The sequence below is a fragment of the Ornithodoros turicata genome, chromosome 5, assembly GCF_037126465.1.
Source record: "Ornithodoros turicata isolate Travis chromosome 5, ASM3712646v1, whole genome shotgun sequence".
Taxonomy (NCBI): domain Eukaryota; kingdom Metazoa; phylum Arthropoda; class Arachnida; order Ixodida; family Argasidae; genus Ornithodoros; species Ornithodoros turicata.
Window position 1 is genome coordinate 62,594,646 of NC_088205.1, and position 20,671 is coordinate 62,615,316.

Genomic DNA, 20,671 nt, shown 5'->3' on the forward strand with positions numbered 1-20,671 from the left:
CGTAGCTCAGCAAGACCCGACTCTGTTGTATGTGTGTGTGTGTGTGTGATTGTAAACGTCTACCTTATTTCACCACAGGCAGAAGAGCTTCCGGGCCCTGCCAATGGTGAACGGGAGCAAGCGTAGTCTTTTAGTCTTCTATGACTCGCCTTGCTCTTTATTCTGCTAAGGCGGCTACATCTTCCCCCCAAATACTTCACTGGCTGTGCACTGGCCTTTCAGTGGTGAGTCTCTCACCCTGACGCGAGGATATCACGTCCCGCGTGACCTTCTGATGCCACTCGCTCAAACGTTGCGTGCCTGCGCACATGCTCATGATGGCCCAACAAGGCTAAGCTGTGTAGCTCATGCTGCGAATCTGCGAGGAAGTGTCCTTCTCTAGAAAGGCCTTTAGAGTGCCCGTATGCCATAAATATTACAGGGGGTATGTTAGAAACACGATTTGTTTTCCTAATGGGTTGCTGCTGCACGGTGTTCACAACCATAGCTCCTGTTACTGCTCCATCCACGCCGTTTCACAAAAGGAGAGCGGTAATGTGGTTAAAATTTTTCCTGCACGACACAAAATGCAAAATGTGGTCGACAGAATTGGCCAGGGTAACACGATGGAACGTGGGCGGTGACGGACAAAGGAGGAGGGGCTCGTCGAGATTCTCTTACACAGTGTAGATTTTCGCAGTCACCTGACCATTACATCAGGGATTCTCACAGCACCCCCCACACCCCTAGTGCCTCTCAAAAATCTTGCGACACTCACAAAATGCCTGCCAGAAAGGCCAAAAAAGCCAGAAAAGAAGCAAATATGGGTGTCACCAAACCTAGGGGACTCCCCCCCCCCCCCCCCCCCCCCGAGACGAAAATCCTGGGGATACCCCTGCATTAGATGGCTGCCATGGCACGGCCAATCCCCCTTTCCCCTTGGAGAGCTCTTCACACTATTATCGGCCGTCCTATACCACTGTCACACGGACTGATTTAGTGTCACTTTCAACGTGTAACACTTGCACTTAGTGTCATTCGTGTGCTGTCACACGAATCCTTTTAGTGACCCTCGGTAGTAAGTTCACTAATGATTTAGTGAGTTCCCCAAACTGAGTTCACTTCTCTTCGTCTAACAGAGTTTGTAGCCTCGATGGCGGGCACAGGTAAAAATATTGAGAAAAAGCGAGGGGTCCCGACACCACAATATTCTTAAATAAGTATTTTCCACGGCGTGTTTATTTTATTCAAGTACAGTGTGGCATTGTGCCGAAAAAATATGTCATTAAACAGCCTGTGAAAACTTTTTGCATTAAACATAGCTGAAAACTTAAAACTTTTTTTCATTTCATGTCATTAAGCAGCCATTTTTGTTGTGACCAGTTGTGGCACATGTTTGAGGCCAATTCGTTTTATGTTGGAATAAGGTTTACAGAAAGTGTTTTTAAATCAAAGAAAAACATTATCAGGAAGCTATTGTGGCGCACACCTAAGTATTTTGCCGCCGTTTATTCTCATCTATCGTAATGCCATCATCGCTTAAGTGACACTTACTTAAGCCGCGTAGCAAGCACGTAGTGAAAGAGACGTTCGCTTAATTGGAGGGCACTTGACGGAAATGACACGAAATTAGTTATCCCTTGTGACAGGGGTATTAGTCAAACGCGGCACGGTCTTGTCTGTTTCGTTTTGTCGTTGTCAGACAAGGAACATTATTCCAGGGGGCTGACAAAGGGCTGCAAAGCTTATTTTTGTACAGCCTGTAGCTTGGTTGTGGGGCCTATCTTGAACCACATGGCCTGGAAATAAAACTTGAAACACGTATGGAAGTTAATTCCCATACTTACTGTGCACAGACCGATCAGCATCATGACAGACGACAGTACCGAGAGCGCCGAGAACAGCATTAGCAGTAACACGAACACGTAGGTGATGCCTAGAGAAGACAAAACAACACCTTTTATCATAACCGGCGAATGAACTTCTTGCAATCGTCGAAGGAAAAAAAAAAAAACAAGAGGGAGAGAGAAACTGAAAAGTATTTATTTTATTTCGTGTATAATACTTCGGTGCCTATTCGGTGCCTATTTCGGTGCCTATTTCGGTGCCTAAAGGCACCGACTCAGGGTAATGCCGCACACACACACACCTAACTTACACCCGCTCGATCCCGTTTTATATCTATGTTCTATATTTGTGTGGCGACATGTCGCAAGTGCCGCTGGGACTGCGAAAAACTTGCGCCGTTTGCAAGAAAGCTTCAGACGCGGCCAATATTTTTGGACCTCATTCGCGACTTTGACCATGCCGTCAGTGAACATTACGTACTTTCATGAACAACAACAACAAATATATCCTGACGATGAATTGGGAAGGTTTTGCACTCTAGGAGTGGAACGCTACCCCATAGCTAAGGGGTCTAATATGATTGATGACGATAGTGAGGGATGACGGTGATGATCGGAGTGGCGATGGCGATCCTGATCGTGATGGTGGGAATGTCCTGTTCATGAATTTTTGAAATAACCTGCAAAACTTCATAGTTTCGGATTTTACAACAACACATCATGAGCGTCATCATGACCTCTGGCGTCTATGTCCTAGCGAGAGCGCATATGCAGCTTCCAGATCCGTGCCTCCTGCCCAAGTTAGGAGACGGGAAGCATCTATGTGGAGAAGACGGATGGCGCGGCTATAGCGCGACTTGGAGGGGCAACGTTACCAGGCCAGAAGCAAACTGCGCACATTGTGACGTCATACTTCTCGAAACCTGAAATTAATTTTATGATACTTCTGAGTCGTATAGAGAAACAATATTTTGTGAGAATACAACGTAATACCCCTTCCACACGGGCTAGTTTAGTGTCATTCTCAACGAGTGACACTTGCACTTAGTGTCATTCGTGTAACGTCACACGACATATTTTAGTGACACTCAGCGGAAAGTGCACTAAAGGCAAAGTGAGTTCGCAAAACACACTTTGCTCGCTTGAGTGAGCAGATTACGTAGCCTCGTCGGCAGCGCGTAAAGTGCGTATCAAAAGAAATAAAAAAAGAAAGAGCTGATATAGCTGAAAATATTAGTTCGTAGTATTACTTTTGGACTTAGATCCACACGGTTATACGCCGTGTAAAATCTTGTTGAAAATAATGTACCTAATCTTGTTCGCAGCATGCTGTAGTGGTAGACCTAGGCCTATCCGCTGCTTATCGCACCGCGCCATAATTGAAAATTTTATCGTTAGCGATCGCCGGCCGAACGAAAATATCAACTGCGACATGATGTCCGATGCTGTGACAACAGAATCCCCAAAAGACAGGACCTCCTGGTCAGAACAAGAAACGTTTGCTCTGATAAGAACCTGGGAGGACCACTTACCAGATTTACGGCGAACCAAACGAAATGCAACCGTATACGGAAAAATTGCAGAGGTGCTGCAAGCGCAAGATGTGCATAAGACTGTCAAGGAGGTAAAAAAAAGATAGAAAATCTTGGGAACAAGTACAGGTGAGTAAAGTCTTACATTTCGCGCAGGCTCACGCGTGCATTTCCAAAGAGTTTAATTTCTAGTATGTGTGTTGTAGTAACTCTTGGAATTTGGAATCGACGGTTCCAAGCGTCGGAAGACGTCCGTCACCTCGTCATTCACTGCAGTGCTTCACTACTTCTATACTTCACTTCACTTCTGACTAGCGTGTGGTAAAATTTTTCTGTTTAGCGAGTCTGTCTAGAATATCGTTATTATACACGTTGGTACGTGGGACGCTTTTAGTAATCTGTAATCTCTTGTAGGGCCATTTGCCGGAATAAGAAGACGGGATCTGGGTCCATCACATGGACATTTTATTGGGACCTTCACAGGTTTCTGGGCACCCTACCCATAAACGATGTGAAGTTGACAGAGGAGTCTGTCTCCGGTGAGATTTCCCCAGAGCAGGTGAGCTTGGCCTCTGCCACAGATATTGTTTGTGATCCTGGTATGATATTTTACACTGTCATTTGAGATTCTTTCTGCACGGATGACCAGTCTATATCCCAGTGACCCTAACCTGTGGATATGCTTTAGGCAATTGAGTGCACAATTTATATGTGTATATATATTGATTTAAAGAGTCGAGATGATTCAGGCTGGCACACTGATACAGAAACTACAGCAGGAGTGGCACCGAAAGTGTGCTATCTTCTATCACAGCAGTGTCATGTGGCAGGAAGAAATAGTGGCAGCTGTTTTGGTCAAATTCATCACACGCAAGAAAGCAGGCAGTCATACAGCACATCCATTGCACATTCTGTAGCAGTATCTTCATGTTAAACATTCCATCCATCTTTTCCCCACTTTCCACTTCTCTACTCTCTGACACCTACAATGGCTAGATTATTGGTTTTCACTGCAGCATCTACAGTTTTTACACAAGAATGTCGCATGACACTGATGAGGAGGATATGCACACTTTTTGCACTACTTCAGAGCTGTTCAAACTGTGGTTTCGTTGTCACTTAGAGGAAATTTACAAAAGATAGGCTTCCTAGTCACAACAAAATCACGTCTCGTATAGGCATAGCACAGTTTAAAGTTTTTCTCTGCACCCTGGTGAAACAATATGCCCCACATCCGCCGGCACATTGTGCTTTTTTCTGCAAGGGTCTCATTTTGATGACTGCATACAACTTCAGCTCTTCTTGGACATGGTGGGAACACCAGGAAAGAAAGATGGCCAGCACGAGGAGGAAGAAGATCACATGCCAATGCCAGCGACCCCCGGTGTGCATCTTCAGGATCCACCGCAGAGCTCCATTTCCTCAGCAGAGTTGTGTGGTGGCACCAGCTCATCAATGGATATGCCGCCACCTTCACAGCCAAAGAAAAAGGCACCAAAGAAGCGCCAAGCGGCATATGACACTCTACTGGCACAGCTTATTGAAGAGCAACGCCAGCTGAGGCACACACTGGAAACAACCAGGAAGCAAGAGCACGAACTGAGGAAGCGACAGCTACACCTCCAAGAGCGTGCTGCCGAAAGGGAGGATAAGCTTTTTGATGTGTTAATGGCATTATTACAAAAATAGATTATTAAAAGAAATGAAACCCTTTTGGCATGTCCGAATCATTCATCTGCTAAACACTAGTGTATGAACAGTATCCAAAACAGTTTTATTTACATCAAGCAGTTTGGTATAGACTCAAGGTAAGGGACCGAGAGACACTGAACAAGAAGGACCGAAGACAAATTTTCAGACTCAACAAAAGGTTTATTGCAGGGACCCAACTATATACCCAAGAGGTGACTCAGAGGAGCGAGAAGACGGAATGATGGATTACTAATCACATTGCCACGTATGGCTATCTCAACAGACTCTCACAGTAACCTCAGTCTTTTATCCATGTCAACCACAAGTACACTGGTCTCATGAAACAACAGGGCACACCCACTGCATTCTTTGAGATGAACTGCCAACTCAGAGTACATATTTTTTTGTTTTTGTTTTTTGACATCACAAGAGTGTTCTCAGAGTTGGTTGTTCATCTGTCCGAGTGCTCAGTTGTTCCATGACACCAGTTTACTTGTGGTTGAAAGGGATAAACAATGGAGGTTACTGTGACAGTCCGTTGAGATATTCTCACGTGGCAATGTGATTAGTAATCCGTCCTTTTGTCTTAATAAACCTTTTGTTGAGTCTGAGGATTTGTCGTCCGTCCTTCTTGTTCCGTGTCTCTCTGTCCCCTACTATCAGTGAAACATCGAGAGATCAGTTCGATGGAACTGGTACCTATGACTGGTACCTTTTCCAAAAGTATGTGGCAAGGGCATTTCTTACTGCTTGCCCGCCACCGTGGCACACATCGGTACCACGAGATGGCTGAGCGTACAGCATATCGAGTGCGTGTGCGTCTTGTTCCCATTAACTTCAACTGTGTCACTTAATGTCTCACAGATGTTGTGCAGCGTACAAGCAGTTCTGATGGAACGCTTTGCTAGTGTTGTGTTGCACTCCATCCTCTTCATCACATGCCTGAACCGGGCCTTGACCCTCCCAAAAGCATTTTCTACAATTGTTTTCGATAGGTTATCATTGAAAGATGCTTGCGGAGTTCCTTTTGGTGCATTGGCAAATGGCTTCAGCAAGTTTGACGTGAGGGGGAACGCCTGGTCACACAATATAATTGGTGGAATGAAGGTTCCCTCTATGGTGACGACAGGTGACTGGAAGTGATCACCATCGACCAATGAACGAAGTCTTGATCTCCCATAAACATGGGCGTCATGACATCTTCCAGGACTTTCAACGTTGATGTACTTGAATTTGTACTGATGATCTACGAGTGCCAGAAGTATGATACTGTACCTGCATCGAGAAAAATAATGAAATTATAATGTACATTGGCCAACAACGCATTGAGCTGCTAGCATAACCCAAATCCAACTGTTCTTTGCCTCCCTATCTCATTCAATGCATACCCAGCATGTACCTGTGCAGCATGTAAAAGCATCTTGCAACGCCAGTCAGAACTGCAGGTTAGTAAGAAAACAAAATAAACTTACCATCCTTTATAGTTATAGTAGTCTGTGGCATGGAGCTTTGGTGGAGAGACAGGGAAGTGGCAGCCATATATCAAGAGCTCCGATAGCTTGGGGGAAGCCAGTGACGGCGTGGAACTCTCGCATGTGTGATTCCATTTCGTTACGGCGCACCATACAGATCCATTGCTGTTCAAGGTGGAGGATGACAGCATCACAGAAGTCCTTAAAAATCGCGTTCACAGTTGAACGGCCTATTGCGAACAGATGTGCGGTAGTCCTATCCTCTGCACTTGAACAGAGACGGTACAATCCGACTGCCACACGCTTTTCAAGCGAAATAGCATTTCGCATGTTTGTGTCTTGGCGCTCGAGACTTTGAAGAGACTCCAAGAGGTACCTGAATGTGGCCGGGGAAACGCGAAAAGCCTGCTTGAAGTGCTTGTCTCCTAAATATGGCAGTGTTTCTTCAAACCAGCGCTCGTTTCGCTCGAATTCCCATTGCTGCCGCCGAAATCTGGGTACACCGTGGAACATTACGGAAGCCATCGCGAACATATTTGCAGGCAGCTGTCCCTCGGTCTGTCTCGCAAAGTCCGCCGCCGCTTCGATATCCATTTCTAGCCTTCGCTCTTCAGACCTCCGCTTGGCACGCGCGCATACCAACGCTAACAGCACATTCTTTACAGAGACAGAATCATCCGGTATGCAAGACGCCATCTTTTCCTCGCGAGCATGACGGAGGATCTTGGATTGGATTCTAGCTATTTTGTCAAAATAGCATCGTATATTCGCAAAAGATTAGCAATAAAATGAGTCTTAAAACAATTATGTATCTATAAAAAAGTAAAACTGGAAGAAATTACTTCTGAATACGCAATGTAAAGTTTCAGCTAGCGCCATTGCCATCATTACAGAGTGTCACTAACTTAACCCGTGTAGCAGGCGCGTAGTGCAAGTGACATCCCGGGAGCCGTAGTGCACTTAATGTAAATGACACTAAACTAGCCCGTGTGGAAGGGGTATAAGATACGTGGATTGCAACGACAGAAAATAGGTAGGATACTGAAGACGCGCGATTTAGTCCATTGTGAAAATTTAAATACAGGGTCTTACCTTATAAAAGACTACCCGCATCGGCATGCCGTGCTCCTCAATTAGCAAGCCAGCTAACCTTGGCTAACCTCTCCTAAACAAATTTCCATAACGAAATAATTAATCAATCCAGGCGGCACGTTGTGTTGTCTACATATAAAGCCATAAGGGCATTCAATCGTGGTAAATTTCGAAGTGATTTGAGCACCGCAGCGCAGCAACAACAACAACAACAAGAATAAATGATGACGATGAGATGGGGTGTTGCACCGCGGTTGTGCGGTATCCTGCCCGATTGCACGTGGAACATTATATGAAGATGATGAAGGAAGGATGAAAATGCGAGAAAGAATTAAAGAGTCTGGAGCAATCCAGTGGAGGACAGGAAGTCCATGAACAGGTGAAGAACCGACGATGGAGCACAGAATCTTCATAGGGGCCAATGAGTGCAGCTGAATTGAGTGGCCTCTTGCTAATACGGGCAAGCTCATCACACAGTATCCGCCTTTGCGGGCAGTAGAGTGCACATTCCATAAGAATGTGCTGGGTGTTCGCCACGACACCGCAGGTGGAACAGAGGCTTGTGTCACAGCATCTGATCATGCACTTTAATTGTGGGGTGAAAGCCGCATTGAGGCGGAGTCTACGTGTGCAGGAGGGAGGTAAAATGGCGTAATAAACGGGCAAGGAAAGAAAACTACAAATTTCGGTCAACCGAATACATGAGAGATTGAGCCGTGATGTCCCGGCGCCATTGCTGCAGAGCCAATGATTGAAACCACGCACTTAGCAGGGTGCTTCTCGCACCTCTCGACAGGACAATGGGCACGGCTGTCGGGGACTCATGGGCAGCCGTTGCTACTCTGTCAGCCTTGTCATTGCCTCTTAAACCGCAGTGACCAGGAATCCACTCCAGGGGTATATGATGACATTCATCATGTAGACGTTGAACTTTGTGGAGTATGTCTACTACGATAGAGGCTAGCGACCCACGAAGTCCCATGGTTGCCACACACTGCAGAGCAGCCCGTGAATCGGTGTAGACCACCCAGACACGCAGAGACCTTGGGATATCTGCTGCAGAAAGAGTAGAATGACATACAGCTCCACCGATGTTGATGATGTACGATGTGAGAGATGATATCCACGTGAGACTGCATCAGATAGGACGACAAAACACACGAAGAAAACTCCCGTGTGGTAGATCCATGAGTGAAGACGGCAGTGTGGTCAGGATATTTACGGTGCATCATGTCCGCTGCCAACTCTTGAAGAACCAAAGGTGGCACTTGATGTTTTGGAACCTTGAGGCCAGTAACAGATAAGGAGAGTGATGGGAGCGGTAGCGACAACGGAGGGGTTGTGGGAACTCTTGGGTGGATTACGAACGGAGGAAGCTTGGGCCTGACTTCCATGAGACACTTGAAGACAGCACTCTGGCTGCGCCGATAGATTTTCGCTAGAAGGGGATGACGACGGTGGTGCGTTCTGAGGCGCATGTAATGGTGAATGGTTTCCATCTCCCGTAGGATTTCTATCAGCAACTCACGAAAGTGTGTGTGTGTGTGGGGGGGGGGGGGGTATTGACAGAAAGAAAGGAAAAGAAAAGATGAAAGGGAAAGGACAGCCATGCAGCACGCCGGCTTGCTATTCCCTAAACAAACAAGATAAAAATAAACAAATAAAAAATAAAGAAGCTCGGCTCACAGAGAGCCCAGGAGGCCCGTATCACGGAGAAAGCGGAGCACCGCCTTTGTGACACTCCACTGTATAGCTCGCTGCACGGGGCCAAGGAGCGTTGCGAGGGAAACGTCCATGCACCCCACCTCTGAGAGGCGTTGCCAGAGCACGGCCCGATGATGAAGGTGACGCTGAGAGTGGAGGAGCTGATGGGAGATATCGTCTTCTACGGCGCAGCAGGGGCAAGCGGGAGATGGGACGCGGCCCATATTGAACAGGAGTGAACGGGTGAGGGCAACGTTCAGCTGAGGACGATGTAGAAGGGACTCCTCTTCGCGGGTACAGCGGCAACCGATGACAAAATCCAGTGAGGTGTCGATGGACTGCAGGAATGCATGAGGCCGGATAGCGTGTGCAAGAAACTGGCGGGAAACCCACGGGCTTCGGCTATCACCATTCGAGTTTCCGCGGCCCTTGAAACACCAAGACATATCCTCATGCTCTGCGCAAGTATACACCGAAGTCGCTGTTCTTGAATCTTTGAGACACCATGCAGGATAGGGAGGCTGTACAAAACTGTGCCACGAACTGGTGGAGGGCCAGAAGGGACTTTTCATCGGTTCCCCACTTAGCTCCGGCAAAGTGACGGATAACAGATATCCACCGGTGGGCCTTGGTGTCTAAGTAGTCGACATACTTCTTCCAGGACAGGTTGGAATCCAGGATGACGCCCAGAAATCTGTGGTGTTTAACTTGTCTGAGCGGCGCATTACCAATGGAAAGCTGACACTGGCGCATATCCTTCTTAGTAAAGGCCAGTGCTGCCGTTTTTTTTTTTTTTTCAGCTGAGACATCCATGCCTGCTTCAGTCAGATACCGCCAAATCCTATCTAGCGAAAGCTGACGACGACGGCGTATGGCCTGCCTTGATTTCCCAATAGTCCAAATACAAATGTCATCGGCATAGATGGAAATTTTAACTCTTCGGCTAACGCTTGGGCTTAAGACACTCCATTGTGGTACCCCATGAGCTAAACCATTCTTTGGCGTGGACCTCTTATGCGTGCGAACAGAGAGTGATCTGTCGCGCAGAAAATCCGCCAGCCACAAGAACATTGAGTCAGCAGTGCGTGCAGCACAAAGGGGTGTCTAACGGTATCGTAAGCTCTTGTGACATCCAGGAAAACCGCCATGACAATTTTCTTCCGGCTCTTGGCTTGTTCGACGGAGGTGACAAGGTCGAGGACCGAATCCATGGCGCTACAATGGCGACGGAAACCTGTCACCTCTGCGGGGAAAGCTCCATGTCCCTCAAGCCACCATTCTAGCCAATGTAGCACCAAGCAAAGCAAACAAACTGCGCAAAGTTATAACGCGAAACATACGATTCCCGTACTCAAAACAATCAAGATTGCGTGTTCAGACACTGCTCCCCAGACGGCCACGTGTCGCATATGCTGCCAGCCGGATGGAACTGCTGTTTTCATTTCGCTGTCGTGGAACTGTCGCATTTTGGTCCCGAAATGAGCAGCGCGAGGAACGAAATTGCCGACGTAATTAGCAGACGGCAACCGAAAGGGATGTCGTCTGCTTACTGAAAGACAGTGAAATAACATAACGTGGAGACGTCTCTGCCAAAGCAACAGCTGACAGGTCATCCTCTGGGGAGTAGCGTCTCTAGCTCTCTGGCAGTGTTGCGAACCGCAGTGTACTGCGTTTCGCAACACTGCCATTTTGTTTGTTTTGACTACAGGCATCGCACCTTTTGCGTTATAACTTTGAGTTGCGGTACTCAATCACTTCGAAATTTACCATGATTGAATGTTTCTGTGAGCTTTATATATGTATATATGTAAAGAAAATTTATTACATTAACCTGATGATATGTTGACAACACAATGTGCACATCGAGCTCATTGAAGTGCGTCTAAAGAACGCGTACGAAGTTTACTGTACTGGGCACTTTCCCATTAAATTTACACGTAAGGTGAGTTAGCTTACGTTTGGCGTGTGTGACATCATCCTGACTGTGGAGCAGAGAGACCGAATGTACACAAAAGGGATAGCGAACATTCAAAGTTTCCGCAACTGATTTTTTTTTATTTTTTGTGTGCATCCACTTTGTGTGCATATATGCACACAAATGCACGTCGCATACAGGGTGTCCCAGAAAACGTGTCATTGAATTATAATAAAAAAAAACTACACCACCTAGAGTCATGCGGTCAATGGCATTTGTTCTTACTGGGTTTTTGCCACCACCTCATGTGAATGTCGTGTAACGTAAGTTTAATTATGTAAACTTTTGCGAGCTTAAGTCGGAAATTTGCCTAGTAAAGGTCACTTTTTTACCCCACCAATGTGAAGAGCGTGTCAAATTTAGTCAAATTAATGATAATTGACAGGGATATTCAGGAGCTATCCCATCGGAAAAAATAGCCGAACATCATGCTCTACGGAGGTCGCACAGAATAGTGCACGATGAATTTTTCAGCGCAATCTTTGTCAGTCCGACGAAAGGAGGTTGGAATCCCAGCCCTCCCGACATCGCAGAAAGAGATAAAACAGGCACGGCTTCTCACGTCCGACTTTCGCTGGGATAATGCTTTCCCTCTCCCAATTTTAGGAACTGTTACTTTTTCTACTATCACTCTGTGGGCTGGCTTCGGAACCTCCTTTCGTCGCACTGAGAGCGATTGCGCTCAAAAAGTCATCGCGCGCTATGGTCCGGTGCTCCGAAAAGCATGATATTCGGCTATTTTTTCCGATGGGATAGCTCGTGAGTATCACTGTGAATTATCAAGATATTCAGTGAATTCGGCACGCTCTTCATATTGGTGGGGTAAAAAAGTGACCTTTACTTTGCAAATTTCCGAGTTCAGTTCGCAAATATTTACATAATTAAACTTGGAGTACATGACATTCACATTAGAAGGTGACAAAAACCTAATAAGAACAAATGCTGTTGACCGCATGATTCTAGGTGGCGTAGTTTTTTTATTATAATTCAATGACACGTTTCCTGGGACACCCTGTATATGCACGCCGAAGCACCGACTGAGGGTAATGTCACACACACACACCTAACTTACACCCGCTCGATCCCGTTTTATATCTATGTTCTATATTTGTGTGGCGACATGTCGCACGTGCCGCAGGGACTGCGAAATATTTGCGCCGTTGGCAAGAAAGCTTCAGACGCGGCCAATATTTTTTGGACTTCATTAGCGACTTTGAAATGCTTGTCGAAACACTAGCGCAATGCCAGTCCACGAAAAATATTGACTATTGTGAAATCCTGGACGGATTAAATTGCAGCACAGCAGTGATTCGCACTCAGTGCTCAACGGCCCATTTCACGAACGCCTGCGCCTTCCAGGTGCTGGTCCCGTATGCTACAGACTAAATTCCGGTAATCCGGATGTCGTGGTTGTTGGATAGGATTACTCCCGGCACCGTTCTCTTTAGATCTCGCTAACATACAGCTGGTTCGGACGGGTGTTGGCTAATGCGGAAGAACATGCATGCTAAAAATAGGGGGGGGGGGGGATTTTGAGCCGTAACTACACTACGCACTATGTGTCTCACAACCGTGGCCTGCTGAGACCTCCTACAGCGCGGACTTAATAGAAAACCGTTTTTTTTTTGTCAGCCTTTTGCATACTCGTCCCACTAATAACACAAAAAACACTGAAGCTTCACTCGGTTTATTAGGGTACAAGCGTTCGTGTAATGGACTGCACTTCCACCATACTAAACCTTGCACGCTAATAAACCAAGTGAAGTGTCTTTCGTAAGACTCGTGTCTGTGCCTCTGACTATAGACTGAACTTCTCACAATCTTCCGTCCCCAAGCAGCACAACATCTTGGTCCAATATTGGACCAATATTGGCAATGTCGGCCCAATATTAGATCGAGATTGGACCAGTATTGCCAAGAGTAGCCCAATATTGGGCCAAGATGCTGTGCTGCTTGGGTCGATACTCCTACCAGCAAGCAGGGGTGGGCAGTAATAGTAGTGTAGCAGCCGACGGAAATGGACGACGAGCGCCGCCATGGACGTTTCGTCACGACGCGTATCTCGCGCATGATTTCCATTGAGCGCGCGTACCATCGTTTCTCTCAGTTGTGGCCTGGCTGCCACATTAAACAGTTCGCATTCAGCCTTGTCTGCTGGTCCTTCTGTACCCTACAGTAGTGCTTTGTATTATAATACTATTACTGCAATACTTTTCAATATTCGTATTATGTATTATAATACTAATTTTTGAAATGTATTTGTATCTGTACTATAATGCACAAAATCCAGGTATTACATGTATTATAATACTTTTGAAGGTGTAATACTTTCCCAGAGGTCGTAGGTCTGACCTGCTAAGTGTCACCGGTGCACTTTATCAGTAATTTTTCGTGTCCCACAAACATATGGACACGAACAAGGCCCCTATTACTCGCCCGCCCCAAATTATCCCAAGAGGTATGACTTCGGGTCCAGGGGTTACTGGAGGCTTCCTCGCATTCCTTCCAGTTCAGCGTCCATATAAGGATGAGTCATCCCATTGCAAGCCCCTTTGTCGTATGAAAGAGTGCGTCCAAAGTGGACGAAATCAACACTCTGCCACCCTGAGAGTAAGCTGTTCACTGTGATCGAATTGATCAGCGTTATCTCATCATATTCGGAAAGGCCATGCCTTATAGAGGACTACCCCTTTGAGAACATGTTAAATATGTAGGCATCTGCAATAAAACATCATTGGAGAATGATAAGCAATAAGCTCTCGATAAGCAATGCGCGAATTGTATATATTCCTTGTTTTCTTTCCCTTGATTTCTCCCCAAGTTACGTGTCAATGTATTACTAGTATTAGACGTGTAATACACAGAGGTATTAGTATTATGTATTATAATACATCAGAATCACAGTATGACGTATTACTATTATAAGACGGATTTTTAGGAAATATTAGGTATTAGTATTACAATACAAAACATGAGTATTACTGCCTACATCTGCCAGCAAGACAAGGATATGAGAGCCGTTCATCATCATTACAGGTGCATCTGTTCCATTCACGTTAAAGTGGGACTCCGCAACAAAATCACCACAAAGGTTGTGGTATATCCGAAACTTTTGGGATGTCTGGAATATGTGTAGGAGAAGTCTCGTTCTAAAACTGTGCCGATTTTATTCAAACGTATTTGTTACGAAGCGAGCGCTTCGCCTCTGTGAAGCCAGAGGGCATTGAAAGCAACACACTGTTGGCATCATTCGGCAAGAGGCAATGCAGGTTTCGAAGCAGACGACAGTGGCGTCACGGTATCCTCCTCCGGACGAACTGCCGTAGTATGGAGCTCTGTTTTCGGCGCTTCGGATTTCGGCTTCGGTATGCCATTGTCGTCATTTGCGAATGAAGTATCAGTATCTAATCAATCAACAATACGACTCAATTATTTGCGCAAAGTGAATGCGAATGTTGTATTCGGTATCGAGGGGATGGTTCGTGTTCGCTATATGATGCTCACCTAATATTTTTCGAATCCTTGTGAAGTCTCCCTTATGGTTCTGTTCTCCCTTATGGTATGGTTCTGTTCGAGCATTTGGGTTCATATTAAGTCGATTGACAACGACTAATGATATCTTCGACTGGCAGTACTAATGCTCTAAGCCAGAGCGCTCCGAGCTGGAGGAAGAAAGAAAATGAAGAACAGTCGAAGATGCCATTAAAGGGATGGCTTGAGCCGTCGACCGATTTTGAGATTAGAGTTGTATTCGAGCCTAAGTTACGATGAGATTACGACATGCAAAACTTTATCCAGCAGAACGTCGAAGTTCTTTTTCTTTTTTTTTAAGTTAAACAACAACTGTTAAATAAGATCACTGTTTGGAGGTGCGATAAAACGTAATCAGCAAGTTTTGCCTCGAATCGATAACTTGATCGCTTGGCGACATGGAAACCGGAACAGGTGTCACGACGTTGAAAGCACTGGACATGCAATTTCATTATAAATTCCTCGTAGCAAATTTACTTGAAATACTTTGCACGGTGAAGAAGACGCCTAAGAGTGACATGATGATGATGATTATGATGATGAAGATGAAGTGAAAGTACTCACTGCCATCGCCAAGGATGTCGTCCAGGTAGCTGAACTGCGCAATGCAGGTGCACAAGTGGAAGGAATAGAAACACTGTAACGAAAGCGGGATGGGGTAGCGATACACAGATATTAACAAACAACGTTGGGGTAGTTGGTAAGGATACGGCATGGTAGAAAGCGCCACAAAAACACGGACAGAAGAAAACGACACCACCTGCGCTACTCACAACTCTATTTTAATCAAAAGATACATAACACGCGCGTCGCGACGCCCCCTACGGCAGCAACAGATTCAATCAGGGTCATCCCAAACAGAGATAAGGGGCCTCCATGCGCTGCTATCAAGGAAGAAAATCTCCCTCTCCGATAATGTTACCGATGCCTGACTCACACACTTAACGCCCATCTTACTGATAGCATAGGCCTCTACTAATTCTCTAGTCAAGGCATTAGAGGACACCGCAACATCTACAGTGTCTTGGAAAAACGGTTTGCACCCACATCTACTACAATGCAGCGCAAGATGACCAGAGGGTGTGCCTCCCGAGGATGAAGCATACTCTCTGAGCCTTATATTGACGCACCGACCCGTCTGGCCCACATAAAATCGACCACATGAGAGGGGGATACTGTAGACCACCCCTAGCCTACAGGACACAAATGTGCGTGTTATGTGTCATTTGATTAAAATAGAGTTGTGAGTAGCGCAGGTGGTGTCGTTTTCTTCTGTCCGTGTTTTTGTTGCGCTTTCTACCATGCCGGACGCAGATATTAGACACAAAATGTAACAGATGTCATCGCATTATCTAACAAAGTTGCACGAGCACTTCGACGTAATACCTCGTCGACTGCGGATGCTACGTGCACCGTTCCCTAAGGCGTATCTTCGCAGATTTCTTTAATGATGAGTTGCAACATCATGAGAAACACAGCCGTCTGGCCTTCCAACAAGAGCATTGTTTAGTGTGGAATGAACGCCAGGAAATACAGGTAATGCAACCTTGCGAACCCGCTTCGGAAAAAGGCTGGTTTGTAACGTTAGTTTCAAAATGTTCTGTCCTGTTTCAAACTTTGCAGCGTGAGGAGAGTAACTCATTGCAGGCAAGACGCATACAAACATTAGAATCTGTAGCATTAGAGTAGGTAACACACTACGTGTCTATCCAGTGCCAGTCTAATATACTCAACAAGGCAAACTTTGTCTTAAACGGGCTTGTAGTACTGCAAGAATACGTGACTTTGATAAAAGACTGAGTGAATTGTGATCCAGTCAAAAAGAAAAATCACGGATATACTAACACTCTGCTTTTACTTGCCTCCTTCGTACGTGAAATAGTAACACCGGAAGAACAAATTCATATATCCCATACACGCACTGAATGATACCGAATCTCTTTGAAGGTTGCTCGTATGACTTTTTGTTTTAGTAATAAACATTGTTTTGTTTTGCATTGTATGGAATGCCAGGGTACGGCGGCAGTGATTTATCCAGGCCCTCCTACCCCCCCTAACACTCCCCCCCCCCCAAATGTTGAGTGACACCCCCTAATTTTTTCAGCTAATTTTTTCAGCCTTCCTACAGGAGGTGCCCCTGCGAGTTCAGCTTTTGGCACATGTCGGTAATGGTATGTTAAGGTGTAATGACGCAACTAAAATAATGACCCCCCCCATTTTTTCTAACACCCCTCCGTGCCTGGGATTCTGGATAAACCAACGCACGGCGGTATCGCTAGAGTGGATGCCTTTCCATAAGGGTCTTGCAGGTAATGACCACGCTGATGCGCTTCCTTCTGCTGAAAGTCAAAGATCCCCCAAGAAATTTGTCAACACAACCATGCAGTGGGCATCTATGGAGGCTACACCTTGATAAGCAGACGGGACTTGAAACGGATTTACACCACCGCAATGTGCAAGCCGTGGCTTCTGCAGGGCCAAGGCTTCCCTCCTCCTTCGCATCCGATTCCGCAGTACCTATATACAGGCGGTCACGTCGCCAAGCTCCGTGGTATACAGAGCCTTGGGGCGGGGTTCTTGCCACCTCGTAGCTTCGCAAGTTCGCTTTTACCAGCTCCCGTGGCTTATTGCCAACACTCTAAAATCGGTACATTATAACGTACCTTCCCAAGCAGCACAGTAGCTTGGCCCAATATTGGCTGCACATTGGGAATACCGGTCCAATATTGGATCAGTAATCCCAAGATTCTGCCAATATTGGCTCACCATTGGGCATGTTGGCCCTATATTCCCAGGGTTCTACAAATATTGGCTCATCGTTGGCATATCGGCCCAATATTCCCAAGATCCTGCCAATATTGGTTCATCAGTGGCCATATTGGCATTCCCCAATATTGGTTATATACAGCGAATAGTGACATTTTTTCGAAATCTGGAAAATCAGATATAATAATATCCCCGGGTTAAACCAGAATCTGGCATCTTTGCACAATTTTACCAAACCTAAAAACCTCACACTGGCAGCATGACTGACCGCCCCAGGTTCTGATGGACTTCCAAATCCAAGCCTGTCCGAGAAACGGAGAAACCGTCACTCTTCGCGTTTCGCTGTGACCGTCCTGGCAACAAAGTGCTCAGTGTCTCTCTCTGCTGGGGCTGTTGTGAATGTGCGAATGTGGCGGTTGTGGGTCCCATAGCTTTATGCGAGCAGCAGCAGCAAAGCAGCAGCGGTGGGGCAGCAGCAACACGGCAACATGGCAGCAGAGCAGCTTTCTGCTGCCGCTGCTCTGCTGCTGGAGGCGTCCCATAGCTTCGTTTTGAATTAGCGGCAGCAGCGGCTTAGGAAACACAAAACGTGTTGGCAACTGTGGCATTGTTTACATTTCGCACATTCCGAAGGCGTACGCAGCGGCTAAGCCTTTTAGTACACACTCCTAGGTGAAAGGCGTTTGTGTGAGAGATATATTGTGGATTTGGAGCTCATAAGTGAACGTTGAGATGAGTGTGGTGGTGGTCTGAGCCTCGTATTACCTGATTGACTCTTCGTTGATGTGTAGTCAGTTTCATGACATTCAACGTAGGTTCGTCCTACTGCTGTGCAGAACAGTCCTTGCTGTGTTGTGTGGAGATTCTTTTACGGGATTTTGCCGTATAAATATTGCCTCGTTACTATAGTATTCGATATTTTGATTTACGGTGACTGTCAAATGCGTACGTTGCTCTTAGTGAAATAAAATTGTCTAACGAAAACGAAGGCCCCTTCTGCTAGTACTCACTGCTTTCTGCCTGTTTTCACAAGGAATGGGTTCATTATCTATCTCTATCAAACCTTTTTTTGTTGTCTGAACGTTGTCTGTCTCCATTTAACCCTTTTCAAGGGTCAGCTTCATTTACAACCACCTAGCAAGGTCTTGGAATACCGACCACAAGAAATTCGTTCGGTTTGGTTTTCACACGGCATGGATGTGAAAGTAATTTGCTTGTACGTTATCAGGTCACGGGTTTTGAAGTACTTTCCAGAAAACATGCAAACATGTAGCTACATCTGGTACACAACATATGTATCACGTAGGTTCAGTCGAACACTTTATTGAACTTTATGAACTGAATTATGTCCTGAAAGCGCACTTCACGCAGTCCCGATGATTGAACACTCGCTCCAAACTACTGGCAATCACAAGCGTATCCAGGTCTTCAGAATCAAATCACAGAACAACCAGAAACAAACCTTCTGCCGTCACTCACCGCCCTGCTAACCCTAAACACCGTCGAACAAAAACAATATCAACCAGCCTCCTGGATTGGCTTTCGACACCGGCTGCTCAGGCTGCAGAGCAACAGGGCAGCACAGCAACCAAAAATTCGGATACGAGAGCAGCAGGGAATTTCTGCAGCTGGGCAGCGCTGCTGCTCTCGCCCAGTGCTATGGGACCGCTCGTGTCGCTGCAGCTCTGCTGCTCCGCTGCTGTTGCTCTGCTGCTGCTGCTCAAATCGAGGCTATGGGACCCCGCCTTCACTTGCGGCATGTTTCAACAGTTATCTAGGTATTGGGACGGGTCGTTTGTAGCTCTACAAGTCATTGATCGTGTGAGCGTAGTGCGATATCTGCAAGGATAACTGTTCTGGCTTCCAAATGCAAGCAACGTGGAGTATTGAACTGGTCGGAGCGGCGCGTCTCAAACTTAAAGTTGATACACAACATTCTGCTAGTGGTAAGTATTGTCTCTATATTTTGCTTCCTATTCCTCTTTTAAACAACCATTGTAACGGGTTGCTTAGACTATAGGTTAACTTTAAGTGGAATGCACAGATTAGGGCAGTGAACATTATGCGTTGCGATTGCAAGTTATATCTCGGATATTTTCTTTCCGAAAAATGGTAATAGTGGAGTTACATATAGTGTGTTTTGTGTCTTTTCAAAGGGCTCGACGTCCTCTTTCCAACTACTTTGGTCTCGTAAGCGCCGACGTTTCGTTCTCCAGAAATTCGCATGAGAGTCAAGGTTGCCAGATTGGGCTATAAACCGCAAAATTCGGCTACTTTTTGTAACAGTTGGCGGGGTGTTTTTCATCTTGGCTATTTGGCTACTTTTGGGCTATTTCAGTGTTTCACGCCACATGCGCTCGGACGACAGCACATGACCACACTATGATTGTCACCCTTCGTCACACAAAACTTCCTACACCCTTTTGTGTGTAAGGTGTCCGTACCGTAAGTCACACCCCTAAAGTGTTGTGAAACACACCATGAGAGGTACACCTACACACCCCTAAAGTGTGTAGGTGTAATGAAATACACTTACCTCTCATGGTGTGTTTCACAACACATTCAAACTTTTACACCTAAAAGGGTGTGAGTTTGTACACCCACATTACCTCCTGAAAGGGTGTAACGTCAATTTAGCGGGTGTGCGGCTTGTGGGTCTACACTGGTAATTGGACGATACCCTATCTGATTCATTTTTTTGTGTAAATCAACACCCCTAAGTAATGGCATAACTATATACAGTGCCTGTCTTGCGAGCGTCTGCAAATTCGATAGCAAGTTTAACTTGATTATATACACAAAAAACACCAAAATGAGAAATTGCTTGGAGTATAAACTCACCATCAAGACAACGTTTGTACTTCCTACTGGTTTTGGTATGAAGGAAAATTAAGACTCAGTGTAGACGCATTTTGCAATAAGGCAAAACACTCTTAGCACACCCTCAACACACCATTGTAGATGTGCAACCAATTCACACCCATCTATAAGAGGATCAGCCTCGAAGGGGTGTAATACGAGAGTGATCCGGGTGTATATTGCAAAATACACCCCCTTACGCTAACGTACAGTACATTCTTC

At 45.9% G+C, this 20,671-nt stretch overlaps 1 protein-coding gene and 1 long non-coding RNA gene across 4 annotated transcripts in view; both read right to left on the bottom strand.

The window, feature by feature from the left end:
- Positions 1-20,671, bottom strand: part of LOC135396126 (uncharacterized) — a 166,593-nt gene that overhangs the window by 24,525 nt on the left and 121,397 nt on the right. For 2 of the 3 annotated variants that reach the window (XM_064627162.1, XM_064627163.1), the window contains exons 1-2: positions 15,389-15,565; positions 1,827-1,915 (exon numbers count right to left, since the gene is read on the bottom strand). In XM_064627162.1, the coding sequence (XP_064483232.1) occupies positions 1,827-1,915; positions 15,389-15,539 (240 nt within the window). In that variant the 5' untranslated portion in view covers positions 15,540-15,565. Of the gene's footprint in view, positions 1-1,826; positions 1,916-15,388; positions 15,566-20,671 lie in introns of those variants that run through there. The other variant, XM_064627164.1, reaches the window with a different exon arrangement.
- LOC135396125 (uncharacterized) lies at positions 5,112-7,219 on the bottom strand. The gene is made up of 2 exons (XR_010423318.1): positions 6,523-7,219; positions 5,112-6,325 (listed from the first exon to the last, which is right to left on the bottom strand). It is a non-coding gene; the product is annotated as an uncharacterized LOC135396125 (long non-coding RNA).